The following is a 22,438-nucleotide window of genomic DNA, read 5'->3' as shown; positions in this document are numbered from 1 at the left end:
ATTGCTACACATAAATTAGCAGCATTCTAAGTGACTATTACATTCTTACTGCCCAATTATTTCCATAATAAAAGAACATACTTAAAAATATTTAGCTAAGAACTGACTGTTTTTCTGTTTTGGGGATAGCAATTCTAGCATAAAGTAAATTTTTTTCCCAGTGTTGCTGTATGGGTGGTCTTAAAAATGTTAGGTCTTTGTTTTATACATTATGAATTCTGCAGCACTAAAAGTGTAAATTCATGCTAAAAACCAGCATGTCTGTCGGCTGCCTCATACAACAGCATTTGTACAATGCACCCAAATTTAAGGGTAATTCCATTGCTTCAACAGCAAAGCTTTGGAAGGTATTTTCAGCGTGCAGTGGACCTCAGCACAGCCCTTCACTACTGGCACACATCTCCCAGCTGGCTGGCACTTGCAAGGACACTTCCTCTGGCCCCGGGAGCAGGATGAGGCGAGGTGTGACAGTGAAACACATCAGAACAGTTTGGCTTCAAAGGGGAAAATTTCTCACTCGCATGCAGAGGCCTCACTTAGCAAATGGGGGGAAAGCAGCTTTCCTTCTGCGTAAATATTTCACTTCTTTCAAATATTGTGACAACTGGTTAGCACTGGTTGTAACAATTCAAGTGCAAGAACCAGGCTTAGCAAGTATAATGAATACAGTGTGTCTGCCTCATCTTTCTCCAGCGAGGTTAAACTTCCACCCTTCCAGCAAGAACAAAAACAATCTAATGAAAATAGGAAAATGGGCTCCTGATACTAAACTTTGCTTTTAAGATTGGAGTAGCTTTCACTGCAGTGTTAATTCACTTGATTTAGGGCTGAAGTCTAGTCCTGCTAGATTAGCACTGCTATTTCCTCTACTGGCTGGTTTTGGGATACCTCATTGCCAGTGCTTGTCATTTGATCACAGCTGATTAGTACAGCATCAGTTGAATGAATGATACCTCTGTTCAAAACAGTCTCTTTTATTCCTGTAATTGCTAAGATGTTATTTACATATGAGGTATTGTACTTCGTGTTAATGACAAGGCTTCCTTGTCTGCTCATTGGAGAATAGTTCTGGTGCAAGGCAGGGAAGCTTGAAGTTATAACAATGTGAGCTGCCTTACACTCCCCTCCTCTTTTATTTCCATATTTCTACATACAGAGATCAGAGCCCTGCTACTGTGAGGTGCTGAGCTCTGAGATGGGGCAACTTTGGGTTATGAAAGTAGATTCTGTCAGCCCCAGTATCTCCTAGTTTATTTGATCCAATGTGTTGAACACACTTGCCTAAATTTCACTCAAAAGGCATTTCCCATAAATGGTTGTATGATACTCATTGTGCTCTGGATGCCAGGCTAATGCCATTGTCATTGAGCTGTCCATGATAAAAGACCTCATAGAGAAGAAAGCTAGAAGTTTGGGATGGATTATAAGAAGTTAATATATTTCTAAATACAGTAAATATAGCTTGTACAATCTACATGAGTCACAAAGATCTGCCTGTCAACTAACTGAAAGACCCTTTTTACAGGCTGTGCCCCCTGCATACACATAGCATGTGTCACTTGATTCAGGTCTTAAATACATCACACTCTATTGGCCTAAAGACACTAAACAAAACTTGAGAAGATAAGGCCAGGAGGTTGGTCTTAGTAATAAAACGTAACATAAGGAGAAATAAAAAAAAGGGAGGGGGAAGGTAAAAGTTGTGAATGTGATAACAAAAAAAAAAATGTCAAAGCAGGTGAGTAAAACCTGTTGACCAGAGTTGAAGTCATATATTTATAAGTCTCCCGGTAATGAAGTACCCTGCTGTTTACCAAAAAGGATAGGAATAACTGAGTCTAATCCTGGTCTAAAATTAAGTCCTGATCCTCTAATTAAGAATTATTCTTGGCTACCCTTTAAATACAAATTTGGCACTTTTACAACATATGCTATTCACTCTGATCTGTATCAATTTTTTGTATGATCCTCAGTATACCAACAGGTACTTAAAATCAGATGATCACCACAGAGAAGTAACTCCCGAGTCTGAAAATTCAGTATCAAACACATCAATGATTATTGAGCACAAGCAGATTAGTGTTTATGATTAATCTGTCTATACACTAAGTGAAACATATCTGATCACACTTCAGCAGAGCTCATTTGTTAAATCTCTTAGTTCTGGAACCATATCGTTCAGGAGTATGTAATGTGAACAACACTGATTTGAATGTCTCTTACCTGTAAGTGAATCACTGAGGTATATTTTGTATCTCAAAGAATTGCACAGCTGCACACCTACAAACTTCTTATACCAGGTCCTCTTGACGTATTGTTTGCCTTTGCATTCTGAATATGTGTCTGAATTGAATGGGATTTCAGTCCAGATAGCATCTTTTCCCACTGCAGGAGACAAAAAAAGAGGCTGAAGTGTGATGCTGCATACAAAATTATGCACAAAAAATACATTTGAATGACTAGAATTAGAAACCTTGATGAAGCAGAATGTATCGTGACACCTGAACATGAAAAATATTTCAGGGAAGCACCAAAGAGTGCAGGTATGATTAATGCAGTGAACTCCTCCTGCTCTCATGTAGTGCCAGTTTGGAATAAGCTCATTCTAGCACCTTGCTAGGGGGACAATGTCTGTGTGTTGACAAAACTCACATTTACAGAGTGCGTGATACAGTCATCATTTTTCAGTGCATTTAAGCCAAGACAACCTGAAGCAAGTTGTATATGATTTAACAAAAATACACATAAAAATTATATATCGTTAATTATGTGGAAAGAAATGTCAGTGCTTGTCAACGTGATATCCATTACAAATGCAAAAAGCAGCCCAATTTGCTTGAGTGATCTCAGCTCTTCTTCAAAAGCTCAGTCCACCTCCCACCAAAGACAGCAAGAGTCTTGTAAGGTCTAAGCAGAGCTAGATCAAGCCTTCTGAAGCAGGACATTTTTCTAAAACACAATGACAGATAAACAGAATCCTCTGAGTTGTGCTCTGTTAACTCACTTAAGAAGCATGGAGTAACTTATTCATTTTACAGAGCTTTCTGTGCTTTAATGACAAGGCTGAGAAAATATGAGACTGTCCTTGGCTCATTTGTGTACATTGGTTTGAAGCCATCCCAGCTGCCATGGGAGCTCCACATCACGCTGATTGTGTTCCGCTCAGGTAAACAAGCAGCCTGGCATGAATTCCTCACCAGGCGTGTGCGTGGAAGGAGTGAAACCATGTGTGAATGCTGTTGGATTCCAGAACTCATTTAATTGGTGCAGCACAGCCACCCCCCTCACAAAATTATGCTATCTCATTTCTGAAAAAAGTCTTGATCAGGTACATATAAAAGAGGCTTACTTGAAATTGGCTCACTCACTCTTGGGTCCGCTGGGGGAAGAAAACAAACATTCAATCAGACACTGTAAAATGAACGCTCCCAATATTTCAATGGAAAAGCATAGGTAAGTGATTTTTTACAGCTGACATAAGCTGTAATTTGTGAAACAGAAAGTGTTTTGGAAGCAAAGTTAACTTTTGCATTAAATTAAATTAAAAAAAAAGTATTTCTTATGTGAAACTCCAGTATCAATGAGCTTTTAAAAATTTTATTCATGGGACAACACCAGCCAAACAGAGTTCTAGTAAAAACAAAAGTTTAAACCTGTAACCAGCAAAACCCAATTGTACTGTGTCTTATTAAAATTTCAATTTCAAAACCTAAATAATAAAAAGGACACATCTGCAATACTCGCCACAAAAATCTTGGCCCAATGTGGGAGAAATGGTGTGTGCAATTAAGAAAAAATAAAACTGAATGCTTAATTTGTCCAAGCTAAATAGGAGACAGAACATAATCCTTGTCATTCATGAAAACTGCACTTGGCATAAACACTTTTTTTTCAGTTTTAACAATCTAGGATTACAAAGAGTGTATTCAGAGTTTTTAAATATGTGTGGCATGGTCTGAACTACTCCCTGAGTAATTTCTTGCTCAGCCAGAAAACCACCAATGACAGCACTAGATGAGGACTATTATATTATTACACCTGGCTCAAAACACAGATGGAGAAATTCCTCTTAAAAAGGCTAAATCCATTTTATGCTTTATGTGGACCTTAAGTACCATCAAGAAATAAACACTTCTACACAAAAGATGGTATCTTACTTGCACAAAGTCAACAAGTCAGTTGTAGTTATCCTCAGGGAGAACAAGAGTAATGCTCTAATTATCACCTCTGAGTCAGATAGGACTTGACTTGGGAACCAAACAATGTCCAAAACAGGCTTGTATACACCTCTGTAACAGTTTCACAGGAGAGTAAACAGGATGGAAGGGGACTACTGGGACACTGACTTTTCCCAACTGCTATTTCTCAATCCTTATTTCAGCCAAATGACATCACTGTTATACAGCAGCCTTATTGAACAGGTAGCAGAAGTGACTACGAACACACCGGCCCAAAGAAAAACCTTATGTTCCCATCCAGAGCCATTAATGAGCTTGATAGGTGCAAAAAGATCAAGAATATAAATCTTAGATGACTGAGCCCTCTCTAACAATGAAGTTATTTTCTTCACAGTGAACACCAGACAAGCAGTCCTCTCTTTTTTTCTCTTGCAGTCTGGCCATCTTACATCCTCACACAATACAGTCCTGATCCCAGGCTGACCTCCCACTACTACATTGCTCAGTTGTTAAAAGCCAATCAGGAGATAGTAAGGAGCAAGACCAAATGCATAAAATGAAATGAGAGACCCTTTTCATACATCCCATACACATGGATACTAAAGCCACTGTAAATGATGGTCTGATCTTTGGAGGTTCTTACCTGATTCAGTACTGAATGACACAACATTGCTGCTTGGACCTTCACCGAGAGGGTTTCTAGGTTTCACGTGGAATTCATAACTGGGGAATAAAATAGAAGAGATGAAAATTTTGCAAACCAATGAATACTTCCAGAGTCTGGAGCAAGCAAGTATCACACACCTGGTGTTACTTGCCTTCTGGAGAAGAACAAAAAGACCTCAGTTCTTGCCCTGAAAACACTGAGATGTTTTTTGTCTTAACTGCATAAGATTTCTCTGAACACATAATTAACCAGTCCTTTTGATAATTCTTTACACACACACTATTAATATTTGATTTAATGCACCACTGGTTTAAGTCTGTCTCTACTCACACAGCAGTTTCAGTTCTGGCAAAGGGAGCAAGTTCAGATGAGGTCTGAAGCAACCTGATAAACAGAGACTGAGTAAAGCTCATTGCTATTTATTTTGCTTCTTAAGAACACAAACCTCCAATTCAATGCCTCTCAGGCCCACCAACAGTGACAGACAGGGCCAGTAGTGAAACACAGGGCATGTCTTCCAGGACAGGAGCTCAGCCAAGGCCAAGATCCAGTTGTTTAAATATATGTTAATAGTAAATATATGAAGTGATGTCAAGATATTGCAGAGTCTCTTTTGTATGTTTTTTATAATAAAATTGCACAACACCAGTCTGTACTGTAGTTATCTCGTGATCTCTTTTCATCACTGCTGTGTTGGGAACCAAACACAGTGCTATGAAAATAGAACAAGATGAAAGAAAAAAATCCAAGCCAGGCTCCTCTTCTTAAGCCTTGCCCACCTCTCAATGCTTGATTAACAGTGATAGACAGGCAAGACAAAGTGGTTTCTAATTCTGCAGCTCAGCTGAAACATACCCTTACAGTCAGAAGCTCTAGGTAAAGAGCTATTGCATGCTGCAAACCTAAACATATTACTCAGAAGACACCAGGCAGATGAGGCAGGAAAGAGGGTTACAGGGGATGGACACCAGACACAGAGAAGAACTTACATCAAGGGCAGAGCTATCCCAGCAAGGCACCTCTCAACTCCCTTGGCTCCAGGTTGGCAGCACCTGGGAATTTCTCACTGCTCTGCAACAGCTCAGTGCCTGCCCAGAGAAGCTGCACATCATCCATGCCAAGGCACCCTGAGGAGTGGTGTGTGCACAGCAATCAACAGCACCAGCTCCATGCCTTCCCCACCAGCTGTAAATGCCACCTACAGAGAGGCCTCTCACATGCTCTGAGTGCTTGCATGGTGAGTCTCTCCTAACAGTGTCTTCTCATCAGCCAGAGACATCCACAGGACACGAGTCAGAAGGACTGTAGGACTGGAAAATGGGCCCTAACTTAGAGACTAGACACAGAGCAAAATGAGAGTCCCAGAAGTGGGCAATTAAACATCCAGCTCTTGACTCGTCAAGGATCACTTACTCATGATAATTTTGGTAGCTCGTGACTATAACATAGCATTGTAATGTATTGCTGGAATTGTTTCCAAACAGCAATTTTCTAAAGAAAAAAACAACCCCATACCACACTCTGCACAGTTGGAAATTTGTAAATTCCATTTGCAAGTCCCCATAAGAATAATTCAATCCAAACTTTGGATTACCTCTCAATGCTTCTTGGCTCCTGCAAAACCTGAGCAGTTCACTAATTAACCTCAGTGGACTATTCATGCAGTACCAAGGAACTGTTTTCCATCCACAGTACTTCTAAGACAATATTTAACTTTAAAATTGCTTACTTAAGCAATTGCCTTTATTTCTAGGGGTTTCTTTTCTTTTTAAGGAAAATACTTACAAAGACTGGTATGCTGAACAGATGCATTATGGAAATTCATGGATATTTCTAAGAAAATCATGGTCTTGTTTTGAGCTTAAAAAAAGTCTATTTGGAGTAATCCTGACATTTATTCAAACATGCTAGAAGACCACCTTGAGCTATTCATTTACCCTACCATAGGAAGGAGACATTAAACAAGTAATCAATTTAATAACTTCATAAATCTTCTTCATTATCATTTTCGAATTGTTTAAACAAAGACATGCTTTTAAAAATTGGACCTGAGCAGTTAATATTCACATTGGGCATGTGGTACAGAACTTTTCTGGTCAAGAAGTATTCTTACACAGTAGCTAAGGCTGTAGGTAATACAGAGAACTATAGCAGAGCAGCTGAAGATTCCTTCTGAAGAATCACTGAAGGGTAAACGAAGATTTGCTAATACGTTGTGTGTTTTAAAGTAATAGCTAGAAGACACATTTTGGAAAATGTACGAATTAATCCACACCTAGAGATAAAAGACCCCAAAGAAGTTTTCCTATTTCCTTCACAGCAGGAGCACCTGATCTAAAGCTATTAATGTAAATGTGATCATCAAGATGGCATGTTCTATTGCTTTATGGGCAGTTTATGGTTTGACCTTATGAATTATAATAATCCGATTCTGTCCCTTTGTATGCATTTTGCTCATTTTTGAACAAATATATTGTTCTTAATATAGTCAATATATTTTGGCTGCATCAGGCAACATTCTTCACAGGAATCAGTCCCGTTCCCAAAAAACTTCAATTGATAAGCTTGGACCCATCAATTCTCTAACTCCAGAAAAAGACAAAAACAAGAACTGAGGATCATTTTCCAAGGAGTGTTTTTCAAATTGTGGTTTAGGGATCACTAGGTTGTCTGCAAAAGACTAAACCACAGATGGGAAAATTTTGGCAAGATTGAAATAATGAACTAAAATCTAAACATAGAGATTTCAGCTCATGTAAGCATATAAAGAAAATTGGAGAAAAGGAAAATAATAAAGAAATGTCCAAAGTTTAGCTGAGTCAATTAAGGAAGTGTTCTATTAATAATGTTAAAGACAAAATTTTTAAAACTAAAATATATACAATTTTATAGTTCTGTGATATGTGTTTTTACAAGCATCACAGGCTCCTTTCCTCTGCTAATTTCAATCCTAAAACAATAGCAGTGGCTTCAGCAGTACAAGAATAAGAAAGAACTGCTTTTTGAGATGAAGAGAAATAACTACTGGACTGAAAATTGAAAGTGAGAGAAAGGGAAAGTTAGACTGAGATAATGAAATGATGGAGTGTACATATCTAACCGTAATTTTAAAGCCATGCTGTCGCTCTCTTAACAGAAAATTGTTTAAAGTCTCCCTTTTGTGTGTCAGGTGAAAGATCTGAAAAATAAAATGGTGAAAAAAGGGTACTGTCTGCAGTCTTATACACTCCTATACAAACCACAAGAGAGAGGGGAAAATGCTTTGGGGTTTAAGAAGTATGGCAAAATTAATAAAAGGAAATAGGAAAGCTATAGAATGATTATCCCATGTCTAGCTCTTAGCTAGACTTATTAATGAGAAACTGGAGTCTGTATTCCATCTTTATATCTGCCTGCCTATTATACAAAAACTCTGCTACCCTATATAAGCAACAATCTAATGCATCACACCTCCCACAGACTTTGGACACCAGGCCTCCCAAATCCTCCCAAACTCTGTAAGACAATAGAAGTCCTTGTGTAGGTTAAATGGACTTGACTTACAGTAGTTACTATGTGGAGTGTATTTTTCCACCATAGGAAATCACTATACCACATGGAACTTTGGCAAATGCATCTGCTCTGCATTTTTTCAAATCATGCAGAAGGAGAAGATTTGAGATTGCAGAACTGAAAATAGGTGAAAACAGATTTTCACCATAATAGAACTGGAGCAGCTGAGTACAGTTGTGGGACTTCAGGTGAGTTGCTGGGGAGATGCTGATGTTAGATGACAATCATGCAGGACTACCTTTGTGTATAGAGCTTCTCTGTCTCTGCAAAGTGTGCTTGGATAGCAGTATGATCCAACATAGCAAATGAGACAGGAATGAAAAAAAAAAAGAAAAAAGTGGTGAGCTTGTTTGAGGAGTCTTTCTCCTATTCAAGCTGGAAGAAAGGCTGAGAGAAATGGGAAATGTCCATGAACTCTGACATCAACAGCAATTTAGAACAAAAATCTGTTGTTTTTTAATAAAGAGTACAAAAACCTCCAGCATTTTCCCACCACTTTCTGCATGTTTCTGCATTGCGGTTTTCGCTGTTGTTCACATCTCTTGACCCTTGCTGTTAACAATAACTAAGCTCCCTGCATTGGTAGAATTTTTGTTTCTTCTTGTATGTGATTAGCACATTTTGGTTGCTAACTGCAATACAAAGCAATACTAGATAATGGTGATAACAGCATAAGCAGGCAGGTATTAATTATTCATACTTCAAGCTAATTCAGTAGAGGGTTGAAGACTTACTTGGTATGGCCTTTGAGTAAATTACAATAACTTTCTCTTTTTTTTGTTTCATAACTTTTATAAGACATATGAAAAAACTTTCAAAGAAAGTAATCAACAGACATTATAAAACAGTTTGGTTCATGCATATAATCTGCACATTTCATGTTTACTTCACAGTTTTGGTTGGTTAGTTGGTTTCTGGTTTTGTTTTTCTGGGGAACTTGGATTTACTTTAATTTTTATCTTTTTTAACATTTCCTCTTATTTATATTCTTCAAGAGATCAAGGCTGGACATATACTTTGCCTTGGAATTCAATCTAACTGAAAAATCCAAAAGAGACCACTCAAAATGTTTTTAAAAAGGAAAAAAGTGTGTTTGAAATCACTAAATTACTTAATGAGGCAAGGATCAGTACCTAAAGGGGAGTTCTATGAAGCTGTGGAATACAAACATCACAGGTTTTTTGTTTCTTATTAACACTCTTTTTCTATTAAAAATCTGCACCAGCAGGCTGGTGGACATGTCCTCTAATGGCTACCTGAACTTCCCTGGAGGATTTGGCACATCTCTGACTGCAGTCTAAGTATTTTTCTTTATTATCTTCCAGTTACTGCCATCACAAACATGCAAGAGAACTGTTTCCAACAATATTCAGACTCTTTTTTGAAGGCTTGTATAGAAATTAGTGCTGTAAAACTTCCTGGATGCTATGGTCTGTGCTATGAATTTAATTGCCCTTAAACAAACCACCAGAATGAAAGAGAAAATGCACACCTTCTAAAAAAAATATTTCAAGTTAGGGCAGGGAAACAGAACTAAGAACTGCATATTTTGGCAGAGAAACCACCAGAAATAACAAAAAACCTCCAAATGATACGACATCAGATGACTGGAAGACTTAAAAAAATAAATCAATTTTAAAGGAATTAGAAAACTCCAAAGCTAGTAAAAAAAAAAAATCACAACCCTGAAACAAAACAAAAACCAAAACCCCAAACCTTAAAATTCCTTTGGAAATGGCAAAAATTAAATTGGAAGAAAAAAAATAACAACATCTGCATTTAATATTCTAGGCTAGGAAAAGTCCATGAAACAAAAACCTGCAGGTGGGTGAAACAAATATTTGCAAAGGAGAATATGCAGATGATAACCATCAATGCTACAGAGGAGATGGAGTGAAGACAACAAAAACCACAGTAACAAAAACCATTTCTATCTCAGGCCTCTCGAGGTTTGTTACAAACAAGCAGCTCAAGGAGGGAGATACTGAAAATTGTGGATAATGACCTTATGTATGGGTCACATATATGGTTCATATATCAGCTACACTATTATCATAGGAGAAGTTACAGCAATACTTTCTTTTTAAGGGCAGTTTTAATGTAAAACAAAGAAAGAGCACTGAGTCCTGGGTATGCCAATGTAATTAGGAGTTCCAGTGTGAGCAGCCTTGTAAAGAAACTCCAAACCAAGACAACCATATGACAAGTCAGATGGAATATTACAGGTCTCACTCCTCAAGTGACTGCTTGGGAGCTGGACTGTAATTGCTTTGACCAAACTATCAGTCTTGTAGTTTGTCTTTGACAGTTTTCCAAGTGGAATAAATGGTACATTTCTCAAAAAAACCCAAACCTGTGAGAGTTTCCTCAGTACAAAAATTGCAGAATTACCATGTGGAAGATGAAATATTATCAGCTCATACTAGTATGTTTATTTATCTCATTTTTCTTTGCTAAGAAAGGAATGACATTTGCATTAACATACTAAGCCACCTCAGCCTGCATTAAAGAAACTGGTGGAAACTGAGATTTTCAAGATCAGAAACTACCCCTAAGATGCAATTTTACAATAATTTATGTTGGAAGATATCTATGAAGGTGATATGGTCCAAGCCCTTTTCATGACAGGGCTGAATTAAAAGCTACTTTAAGCTCAGGGTGGATCAGCAAGTACAGTAGTTACAGTCACTGCTTGATCAACAGAGTAAAAACTCAATAGCTTAGTACTTGGTTCAAACTAACTAGGAGAAAGAAGAATAAATGGAATTTGGCTGCTTCACTCATTTCACTAATTGAAGAATAAAGATGCTAAAAACCTCAGAAAATTTGGGTTGTTTGAGTGTGATACTGAAAGGGAGGCTGAGTGAAATGTGACCTGGATCTACTAAAAAAATCTTGGAAATAATGTAAAGAATAGCAAAAGCTAATTACAGTACTAAGTCAGAATCAACAGGAGTGTATATGCGATAATTAGGTCACAGAAGCAGATCTATAATACAAATGTTTAAGCAGAAGACATTTATAAAACAAGAAACTTTTCTTCAGGCACCAGTTATATCCAACTAACTATACATAGATCCTTATACAGATAGTTGTCTAGCTCTTATAGCATAACCACACTACACACTTTGAGAGATTTCGGGTAAAGGTTATAATCAAAATCAAAATCAAAATTATCTGATGAAATTAAACAGAATTCTAGACTGAATCCAGACAGCAGCTTAGGAAGAGTACCAGTTTCAAGAATTCTGACGAACCAAATAATGGATTTCAAGATTTGAATTTTCCAGGTTACTTAAACTATCAGAAGTCTTCTAAGGTGTGACAGTGAAATCCTATGATCACCATATTTGGCAATTTTGTAGCTGAAAAAGGGGACAACTTATTCATCCTATAAGGAAAAATCCTCTAAATTAATGTAGTAGTGTCAACTGTCAGACATGCCTTACTGTGGGAAAATGGCATGGATATGACATGCCTTTCCTTGGGCAAAAAACATATGGATCTCAGGGCTCCAACAAAATCACATTGTACAGGAGCTTTTAAAACCTTTCTTTTTGAAGAAATCAGTCAGTTGCATTGGAAAGCAGCTGACTGTGCCCCACATTTATTTAAAGGTATATGTCCTCACAGTTAGAAAGCTTTTTGGATCACTATTTCACTTTCATTTCAGAGTTTCAATGTCTTGCAGTCCATCACTGAGAACACATAAAGCTTGCATATATAAGACAGAAAGACGAGAAACTGCCATAATATATACAACTTTATTTGTTTAAAAGTAACCTTCACGAGTTGTTGTATGTCTATGAAAGTCCATTTTCATTTCCATATTACTGTTGTATGAGTCTGTAAAAACTAAATGCTTGATAAAAAAGTCAGAACTCCTTTTTCAGCCAGTGCATTTTTTCTGGATCTAGTCATTTTTCAGACAGCTAAATGAACACACAGAATACTACATGGTAATCCTCATCCCATTTAACTTCTATGTTTGGACTTACTGACAGCTGCAGTCACACATGCAATTTTGATGAGAGACTGTAAGAGTCTCTCGCTGTTGCCTCCCTAACACCGTCCAAATTCCTGAAATATTCAAAGTCTGGCCATTAGCTCCTAATCTTTAAAAGCTGCCTTGTCAAAAGGCCAGCTCCAACGAAGAAGGGTGTCTGTCTTACTGCAGAGCTTCCCAGAGGTGTAGCAGAATGACTTATTTGAATGAAGAATGCAGAAGAGAAAAGCAAACAAACAGCATGACCTGGCAGGCTCAGATGCATCCATTTTTTTCACTGCTGATTGTTCTGCCTCCTTCACACTGAAAAGTTGTCTGGCTTCCCTCCTGCTGGATGTGGGCAATTAACTTTTTAGCTTCTGGTCCAGACACTAACATATCCTACCTGATTTACCTGAACAGGATGATAGACCTTGGCCACTGTTACTGCAGACTTTTGTCATGTATGGCTCTTCAAGAATGTACATCTGCAGAATGACAGGCTTGAACTGACTTGCTGCTATAGGGTCTTTCTGGTTTAAATCTACCCACAAAGACTGAGATACTACATTCACAAACATTTTTATTCCTTTTTAGGAACTCTTCATTTAGGCCTGTCTGGTTTAGATCTGTCCTGAAATGTCTTCAGCTCTGAAAACACTGGACCTTCAGAGCAGCATAGAGGATTTACACAGCCTCACTGATGGCTTCAGAAGAGCTGGAAAAAGCAGCTCTCAAATTCAGCTTGTCAACTTCTCCAAAGTGTTTTAAGGCCAAGAGGTTCTTCCCCAGTTAATCCACAGTTTTCTACTGAGCATCTCTCTTTCCATATCCTTGCTGCCGGTATTCTAAATTTTGATCACTTGCGAGAGGGATTTCTATTTCTCTTCCAAGTTTCTTTTCCAGCTCCACCTCTTACACAGCTCTTTCCTTTAAGGTTAGTTATGGAAAAGTCTACTTCCCAGTCTTAATGTATTACTTAATGAATTTGTAGACATTTCAAGGACTTTGATAATTAATTTATTGAGCTGTGTTTATTTGTCTTTCTGCCTCCTCTTTTCACTTTTGCCCACAGGTCCATTTTCTTCATCTAGTGAGCAATCATATCCTGATAGACAGGAGACATATGACATTTCTTGCAGAACTGATGCTATCTATGTGATGCCAGCTGTCTTAAGCACTTTCTTATTTTCCCTGAATTTAGTGTGCCAGTGAGCCTGAATTCAAATGGTAACAGTAACTCTTTGTGCTTCTGCCAAAGCTCTCAAGGTGTCCTCAGGATTAGGAAATATGCATTTTGCTTGGAATGGGAGTTTAATTGAACAGAGCCACTCTGAGGATTTTATATCATTAAATCCAGTGAGATTTGAGGGACACACATCACTGTGATTTATATTAAAGGTTTTCAGTTCTAGGCAATGGCCTCCTGAATTCAGAAAGACTTTCACTCTCCGTCCCTTTTGAGGTTGGGGTTGGGGAATAATAGCCACTCCCTCTTCAGGAAAAGTTATTCCTTTATATCTTAAGTCAGCCTCCATCAGTCATTACTGATTTCCTACCTAGCTCCTTGTAACAAAATCCACACTTCAAAAGACAGCTGTACTCCGTGGTCTTTGGTCTGCTCTTGCTTACCAAAACCTGAAAGTCTTCTCTCAGGATTGACAGAATCATAAATAATTAAAACCATCTTATCTGCCTCTACATAGCTCCTGCCTTTCTTGTGACCTTTCCAGTGGATCTGCCTGCCTCCATCTTGCTTCCTTTCTGAACAAAGAGCAGTCTAAAAAGCTTTTCTCTTACGGCCACCCGGACACTGCTCTCAGCATCAAGGGCTTTTCTTTGCTTCCATGTCTTTTCTACACTTAACCAAATCCATCCCACCTCTGCCACCATGTGTGACACAAAGAGTTTGAATGTGTAATGAAAGAGAATGTGCTTAATAAGACAGAGCTCTTTTCAAAGATGCAACTGTATTATTTCAAAGCAGAACTGAAATGAAAACACAAGCAGCACAGGTAGCACCTACTGCCTTTCTTAGTCACTGCTTCAGAAATCCATTGTTTTGCTCTAGAAAACGAATGCTTGGTGCCCAAGCCATATATTGGTAACATATCCTAGCTGCCTCTTAACAAGACAGAACAACATCACTGCAGTTCACTCTTTTCACAAGCCACATGCCTTTAAGAAATAACAGAGACATTCCTGAAGCAAAACACAGCAATTCTGGCCCATCTTATGAGCCCATCTTTTGGACTCTGTCAAAGAAGCTCTTTTGGGGTGTCACAATTTCCCTTAACCTTTTATTTTTCCAATTCTCTTCTGTTGCCCTCTACTTTCTGAATTAGTTCCTCATTCCTTCTCCTAGGGGCTGCTGGTCACAAGTACATGAGCTAAGAACCAACACCCCAGATTACACCACACATTGCCTAAAAATAAAGCTTCAACATGGGTCCTACGCAGAATTTTGTGCTGTGTTACCAGTTTATGGATAATAATAAAAAAAAGCAGTTTATTTGAAACAGAAACATCCAGTTACCAAAGCCAAACAAATAGTCTTACAGGAAAAACCCCAACGTGTCATTCATTAACTTTCTGACGCAATCAATAAGGAATGCAACAAAAGACAAGTGGTTTTCTTCCCTGTTTTGAATTTTATCACAAAAAGAAGATTATTTTTTAATGAGATATAGTATTTGAAGAATGATAATACTTAATAGGCACACAATCAGCTGGAATTCACTGACCCATTTTAAATTTGCCAGCTGCTTTGAAACACTATAAGAAAACAACATATACAGGACACATGTATTTTTCACTCCAAGGTAATTTCCTTACACTTGACTGTTAGTCTTTCTGCTACAACAGGTCACTTCAACAGTTTGTCCAGACTACAAATACTCTCGGAAATTTCCTAAAGATTCCTCTTATCTGTCTTATCTGTTAACTTAAAAGAAAGCAAAACCAAACTGTAAATTTTTTTTCTATCAGAACAGCAGTAAAACCAATCAGGTCTTATATACATACATATTTTCATTTGAAGTGGCAGACAGCTGACACTCTAAATTAGTTTCATTGACTTAGAAAATTATATTATTTGATTACCTTGTGTCAGGTTTTAGGTTTTCCACAGTAGAATGGGTTTGATTTGTAGTGATAATTGATTTCTCCTTTTCACCATCACTTCCTCCATTTTCAGTTGACACAACCTCATACTCTGGAAAATTACAGTAAAGAAAAATTTGTTTAAGTAACGTCTCTTACTTGAGCTTCTTCACTGCTCTCTCTTTTATCATCTGATTTCCACTCTTGCTGCCTAATAGTCTGTAAAGACAACTTGGGTGTACCTGTCTGGACATTAATATGCTAAAATGATTAAGATAGATCTAGTTCCAGATTGTTGTGTGCCCAGCCTCTCATCCTTTCTCATAGTTCAGTTATGGAACAGAGGATACTCAGCATCTCATCTTTGCCCAATGGTACACTCATGATGAAATTTGAAACACAAGTATAAGAATTCTGTAGTTTGAATGAAACTGTATCAAAGTTGAAAGTGTAGTTTCTAAATTCTTAAACCTTGCTTAACTTAAAATAAGACCTATCTTTTTAAGATTTTCAAAGGAAACTGCCCAACTAACTTGAATTTGTGCACTTAGGGAATCTGCTAGTTTAGAATGAAATCATTTTGCATAAATTTATTTCTGTATTTAGATGATTTTTAGAGTATCACTACTTTCTTTTCATCTCACTCAGATGTATCATCAGGCACAAACCATCCTCTGAGCAGGGAATTAACAATAGATGTTTGGGAAGAAGATACTTTTTCAATTCTAGCCCAGTCCTAGACATAGTTGGTCTCTAGCAGAAAACTGTCCCAACTTATAACAACCTCTTCTAAGAAAAACATTAAGTGTAATGTTAATTTTCCTCTCTTTGCAAAGAAATTCCCAACCTCATCAGCCCCTTCCTTTCCCCTTCCTTAAACCTCTCTGTGATATCACATGCAGCTTTGCTACTGCTAAGCTACTAAAGGAGGATGTTTTCAAAGAACATTTGCAATGAGCATTTAGATCTACAGAACAATGAATAAAGTAGGTACTATACTGTGAGAACAGAGGCCACTTATCAACAGCTACAGAACCTCTAGAAAACTACATCCTTTCTGTTTTTTTCCTAATGGCTCTATTAATGTTCTTGTTTTTAACTAAATGCTAGTAAGATGTATAGCTTTTTTTTTTTTAACTAAATCTTTCAGTAAAGAAAGGAGACCCATTTATTGTCAACACAGAAAGACAAAACACCTGCAATAGGATTCAGTTTCTAAAAGGAAAGGCTGTCCAAATTGCTGCTGGACTCTCAGATCCTCACTCCTAATAAATGTAGAAGATGTATATATGAATGAGTGTGGTGGGTTGGCTTTTGGATTTTTTAGGCCTTCCTTAGCAACGGGGGTCAGAAATCTAAGGAAGTATTCCATATCATCCTTTAGCTTAACACAACATATAAATAAGGCAGAGATAAGAGAACTCATGCTCTTCTCTCTTCTGGTGGTTGAAGGTGACAGGTTTCTCCACAGATGGTCTTTGCCTGTATGGGCCAAGTCCTGCCTGCTCCCACCTGCTGTTATCTCCGGTCCCTTCGGGAGGTGTGGGGAGTTGGCTGGTGCTTCGCACGGTTCTGCTGTCTCTTTCAGGGAAGTATTTAATTCAATTTTTTTATTTGTTTGTTCGCTAGCCCTCTATTAGCGGTGTATATTTGGAGGGTATTTGGTTTTAGGTTTTTTTATCCCTGTTTCCCCCTCCTTTTTTCTTTTTTTCCCCTCGGGAGTTCCCTATTGCATGTATAATATATTCAAATTATATATATATTGTGAATATACGTAAATATATATTTTTGATATAATCCCGTTTTCATTCAGACTTCCTTTGGTTTTTCTGTGGTTCGTGGGGTTTTTTCCTCACTTGAGAGAGTGGGAGGGGGGAGGAGACAGCTTGGACTTGGCAAGAGAGCCAGGCCAAACTTACACACACACAATTAGGATACACAAATTGACCCAATTTTGAACTCAGTTGTGCAACTATGGTTTCCTATGCATTCTTTTATGCAAAAATCAGCTATCAAACCCACTGCAGTAAATTACAATTAAGTGGAAGCGCAAAGTAGCTCTAAAAAATTATGTTCTAAAATTGCAAGCTTCTAAACCCCAGCAATTCAATCTAAGTAATTATATACATGTATGTATGTGTGAATTTTAGGTTTACTGGTATAGTTTCAAAAGGGACCTCCTACACAACATCTTTCTTTCTTTACCTTGCAGTAGATTCAGTTATTTAGAGCATATACAGAGCAACATGCATGTCAGAAAGTCAGCCTGAAGAAAGAAATTAATGCCAATAACGAAGATTTAAAAATTTCCATTTTCAGAAGTCCTCTCCCTTCCACCAGACACCCATGAACAGTAACCTCTACCTTTTAAAATCAAACTTATGGACCTGCAGGAATGGGTGTCTCAGAAAAGATGGGAGAGAGGGAAGTAAGTAGAGGACTTTTACTTTAGGTGTTTGTTCAAGTGTGATCCCAGTGCAATGATATTAGTATTGATGATTAGTATATATTTGTCTAAAACATAACTGTTTCCTTTCTATGTGTTTCCTCTTTGGAAACAAAGACATTTTCCTATTTAGCCACCAAGGGCTGAGTGAACCATGGAGAAAAAAACCATGCAAAAGCACTTATTTGTCCTGATTAAACCTCATTAGAGAAATTATATTTATTAAGACGCACGGGAGAGATGGTGGATATCCACTGCCTTAGGTACATCCAGATAGTGAATGAATAAGTGACTTCTGCCAACCCCAAGTCAATGTGTGATTTGGACTTTTTTAACTCATTCAAGTTGGAAAACAAAATGCAGTAAAAATGTGTATGAGCTCATCCATAAAAAGAACTGCTGAGCACATCCAGTACCTGCTTGTTACTCAGTACACAAGGCAACAAACTGCCCTACATTTCTGTGGCAACGCAACAGGAGTAACAGAGAATGAGCAAAATGGTTTTGGTTCCTGACATTTGCAGCCTTTACAAAAACAAGGAGGTGAGATTGATCACTGTTTTGGTTATTATTTGTCAGACCTTTCTGTTACTGAAGCACAGTTTTGTTTTTAGGCATACCCAATGAAACCCCTTATACACAGCTAAGGTTAAGCAAAGTAAGCATTTAAAAAAAAGGTGCACCAAATTATGCTTTCTGTTTTCACAGTTCTATCTGAAACAGTGTATTTCTTAAAAAAAAAAAGATGTGATGCCTAAATTAGATGATTGGAAAAACATGTATAAAATACAAAAATAAAAAGAGATGACAGAAAAATTGATTTAAGTCTGTCTAAATAAGTAATGTCACAGTGGTGCCAATATGAAGCAATCACTGTTTTCAGAAAATGGGACTCAATGCCTTCTTTTAAATTCAGAAAGTGTCCTTGGATGAGTTCATTAACTGAGTTATTAACTAACTTCAATGTTTAATTTTTGTAAGCTAGTATTGAATACAGAAGACAGCGGAAAAATTAGGAACCCCATCTTGCATGTTTACCTGCCTATGTAGTGATTCCTGCATGACTCACATGCATTAATTCTCAATACAAACCCCTTGCTTTAGAAATGAAAAAAACCAGATTCTTTCAGCATAGAGAACTTGTTGACCCTATGGTGGCTACTGCAAGTATTATGCTGACAAATTTCTACTGACTTACTAGATGGATGTAAGGTTTGATTGTGTCTGGTCCACTGTTAAATGACATCTGCCAGTCAAGAAAGATGTCTGCATTATGTGTGTGCATCTATATAATAGACTGCTGTTGCACTCTTGGACCTTCTTGACAAGATCTTACCAGATCCTGTACAGGAAGAAGCCAGAAATTAGAAGATATAGAGTCATACTTAAATATTTTTTTGTGTCATCCCTGACACTGACACCAATGATCTTGTTCTAATCTAGTAGCATTTTCTTATCCACACTGGAATTCATAGTAGCACAAAATAAAAGCACCGAGGTCCTTCAATCTGTTGAGATTAAAGTATTTTTTAAATGCCAAAAAAGTAAATTAAACTGGAAGTACTATACTATCATACAATGAAGGAAAGCAATTGAACCAACCTGTAACAGTGTCATTGTCTGGTTTTTCCCAGTCCAATATGACAAAGGTTGGACAGCCCTCAACCGTCACCACTGTGAGATTGGTTGGAGGATTTTGTGGAGGACGAGTGGGTTCTTCCTTGCTTCCAGCTTCTTCTTGAGGAAAATGTTCAAGAGAGCTTGTGATAGAGCAAGGCACATCATCGTCTTTCTTCATGTACTTGACATGGGGAGCTAAGAGCAATAGGAAAGACCTGTTACTCAACAGTGTTTTTGCAAAATGTCAATGCTATTTCACCTAGTTCACAACGTCCATCTCAGGGCACCAAGTAAAAGTCTGCACAAGTCAAACACAAATGTTTCAGAATAAAACCCAATTTTAAGCTGCTTTAAAAAAATTTTTATTCATTGCTGTTAGACCCGCAGTCACTGCCTTCATCCCCCTCTCATTGGCACCACCAAGGAAATATCACTTTGATATTAGCAGGTGATAGACACTGCTTGAAAGAATTAAAATCACAAAATAGGACAATTAACTATATTTCTTCTATAGTAAAATGACACTATAATTCCACCTGAAGTTTTTGTGAAGCATGTTAATACAAAAATGTCCCATACACTTTGTTTCACCAGAAGGATTAACAAGTTTAGTCCAAAGTCATTAAACTCGCTTAATGAAACTTGCAGTTTCTAAAGCAACTGTCAAAACCTTAACCATTTTCAGTGGTACAGCAACAAATCTTGGAACAAACTTTCTGAGGCATATGTCTTGTACTCTGCATCAAAATTAGAAAGATTACTGAAGACAAACACTCTCGTTCTAAGATTAAAACTTTTGTTGGAGGTAAACAATAAGCTCTCTCAAGAAAGAAGGTGTCTTCAGAAATGTAGTGTCTCTTACCAGAACAAGAAAAAAACCCTGAAAAATATTTTCATACGAAAGCACTTCTTCCTTTTATCTCAACTTGCTGAACCCTCTAGATTATTGCAACAGCAATAGCTTGACTACAGGCTGGAAAAGAGGTGAGGGGTATATGATGGGTAGATATCCTGTACGGCAAGGTGCACTGGTATTGGGACAATACCTCTCCAAGCACATGTGCAAGCCCACATGAAGAGCCACAGCATGTTTGTGAACAAAACTGTAAACTAGGAGGTGGTAGCAGGATTTGTGCCAAAGCTCTTTCATCTGCCACTGAAGCGACGCAGAATCAAATAAAATTTTGGCCTTTGAATAACCAAACAAAATAATTTTGATGCAAGATAGGTCAGTCTTCATATATTCCCCCAAATGAAAATACCATAGCTAGTAATATCCTACCTTGGTACCTTGGTTTGCCTGAAGAATCTGTTTCTGATGTAGGACTTGAGCTGAAGACAGTTGCATCCACTGTGGGAAACACAGTTATAATTTCCAATTAATTCAAAGTTTTGGTGTTAGAACTGCAGCATTTCACAGTTCCTTTGGCATTTTAAATCCCGATAAAGGTCTTCCATGGTAGACCTTTGCTGCCAGACCTGTTGTTTCATTTTAGTGACTCCATTTTAGCTGTGGTGTTAAGTAAATCTCGTACTTACCTGCTACTATAAACCTAGCCATAATCAAAATGACAGACTTCGTGACTGCTGCTGGATTCAGTTCATGCAGCATATGTAAAATGTTTTTTAGACCTTTTAAAAGTATTTTTTTGCACTGTACTTGCTGTTTAGCTTGGAGCTTGTTTCATGTTCCTAGAACATATAGCACTATTACATTGGCACATTAACTTCTCTAAAAATAATAACAAGGGAATCACAAATTCTGTCTCCAGAGTGTACAACTTCCACAAAATTTGAAGGAAATTGAAGGCAAATACACTGGTGAATAAAAATGTGCTAAAGCAGTCAGGATTCATGACACCAGTGTTGTATTAATTAGCCATTACACTGAATAGAATCTTCTTTTAGATGCAAATACTATAATGGACCTCAACAAACAAAGCACGATACATTCACAATGAGCATTTATAAATAAGTCAGTCTAGCATCCAACTCGCTTTACTGAGCACTAAGGGTCACAGTGAGTTCATGATCATTTAAAGGAGACAAGAATTTCAGTATTACAATACATCCGGGAAAACTAGAAACAGCATAATTTATGACAATACACTTAGAGCTGCATATCTAGGCTCAAAAATTCTAAGCACATCCTCCTCCAAATCCATTACTGGATGTCACTTCAAAGAAGCTTAGGTTTGGACTTGCAATCAAGTCCCAATTTTATAAAGGGCAAATTACCAATTAACCACTATGTGTGCTCTATTACCTTTTTCCCCATTTAAATGGTGGCAGTTTAATCAGATACCTAGAAGGATGTCACATCCATGATGAGCACAAATCAGTCACTGTCAAATAATAGTTTGAACTTATGTCCTGTGCAAAAAGAAATTTGCAGGAAAAGAAGGTTCCTTATCTACTCCCTACACAGACCTAAATTGCCACTGAAGAGTATTGAAAAACCTACTAAGCATGTATGGATTTATAGGAAATGGAAGGGCTGTCATATTCTCAGTTATCAAGATATGTATCAGAAGACAGCTAGATTAGCTCAGTCAAATTAAAAAAGTTGCAAAGTGGCATAAAAGAAATCAGAACCACCCCAAACTGAATGCTTCTTGTATTAAATATCTAATACATCAATATAATTTAAGGAAGGGAAGCAAAAGAAAATGGAAACCTTAATGTTAATTAAAAGAAAAACAGAAAAAAAGAAACCAGAACTGTTTGTAATATGCTTACCATAATACTCTGGAGTTGCAAAAGCTGTTGGTGTCCTATATGATGTTCCTGTCCTCACAGGCAGTGTTGGTCCAGCAGGTTTAGCTATAGTGACAGACGGAGGGACTTGTTGCAACAAGGTGTTCAATATTTAAAAGAGAGAAATAGCT

General features: G+C 37.5%; 1 protein-coding gene across 2 annotated transcripts in view; it reads right to left on the bottom strand.

Moving 5' to 3' along the window:
- The window catches only part of ABI3BP (ABI family member 3 binding protein), a 142,074-nt gene that overhangs the window by 4,930 nt on the left and 114,706 nt on the right, over positions 1-22,438 (bottom strand). For both annotated transcript variants that reach the window (XM_029960708.1, XM_029960709.1), the window contains 7 exons: positions 22,290-22,373; positions 20,833-20,901; positions 19,533-19,745; positions 15,485-15,596; positions 4,822-4,901; positions 3,350-3,379; positions 2,224-2,385 (listed from right to left, as the gene is read on the bottom strand). In XM_029960708.1, the coding sequence (XP_029816568.1) occupies positions 2,224-2,385; positions 3,350-3,379; positions 4,822-4,901; positions 15,485-15,596; positions 19,533-19,745; positions 20,833-20,901; positions 22,290-22,373 (750 nt within the window). The remainder of the gene's footprint in view (positions 1-2,223; positions 2,386-3,349; positions 3,380-4,821; positions 4,902-15,484; positions 15,597-19,532; positions 19,746-20,832; positions 20,902-22,289; positions 22,374-22,438) is intronic.

The sequence above is a fragment of the Manacus vitellinus genome, unplaced genomic scaffold, assembly GCF_001715985.3.
Source record: "Manacus vitellinus isolate BGI_N305 unplaced genomic scaffold, ASM171598v3 scaffold_28_pilon, whole genome shotgun sequence".
Lineage (NCBI taxonomy): Eukaryota > Metazoa > Chordata > Aves > Passeriformes > Pipridae > Manacus > Manacus vitellinus.
The sequence above is the reverse complement of the archived record's forward strand: the minus strand, read 5'-3'. Positions and strand labels throughout refer to the sequence as shown.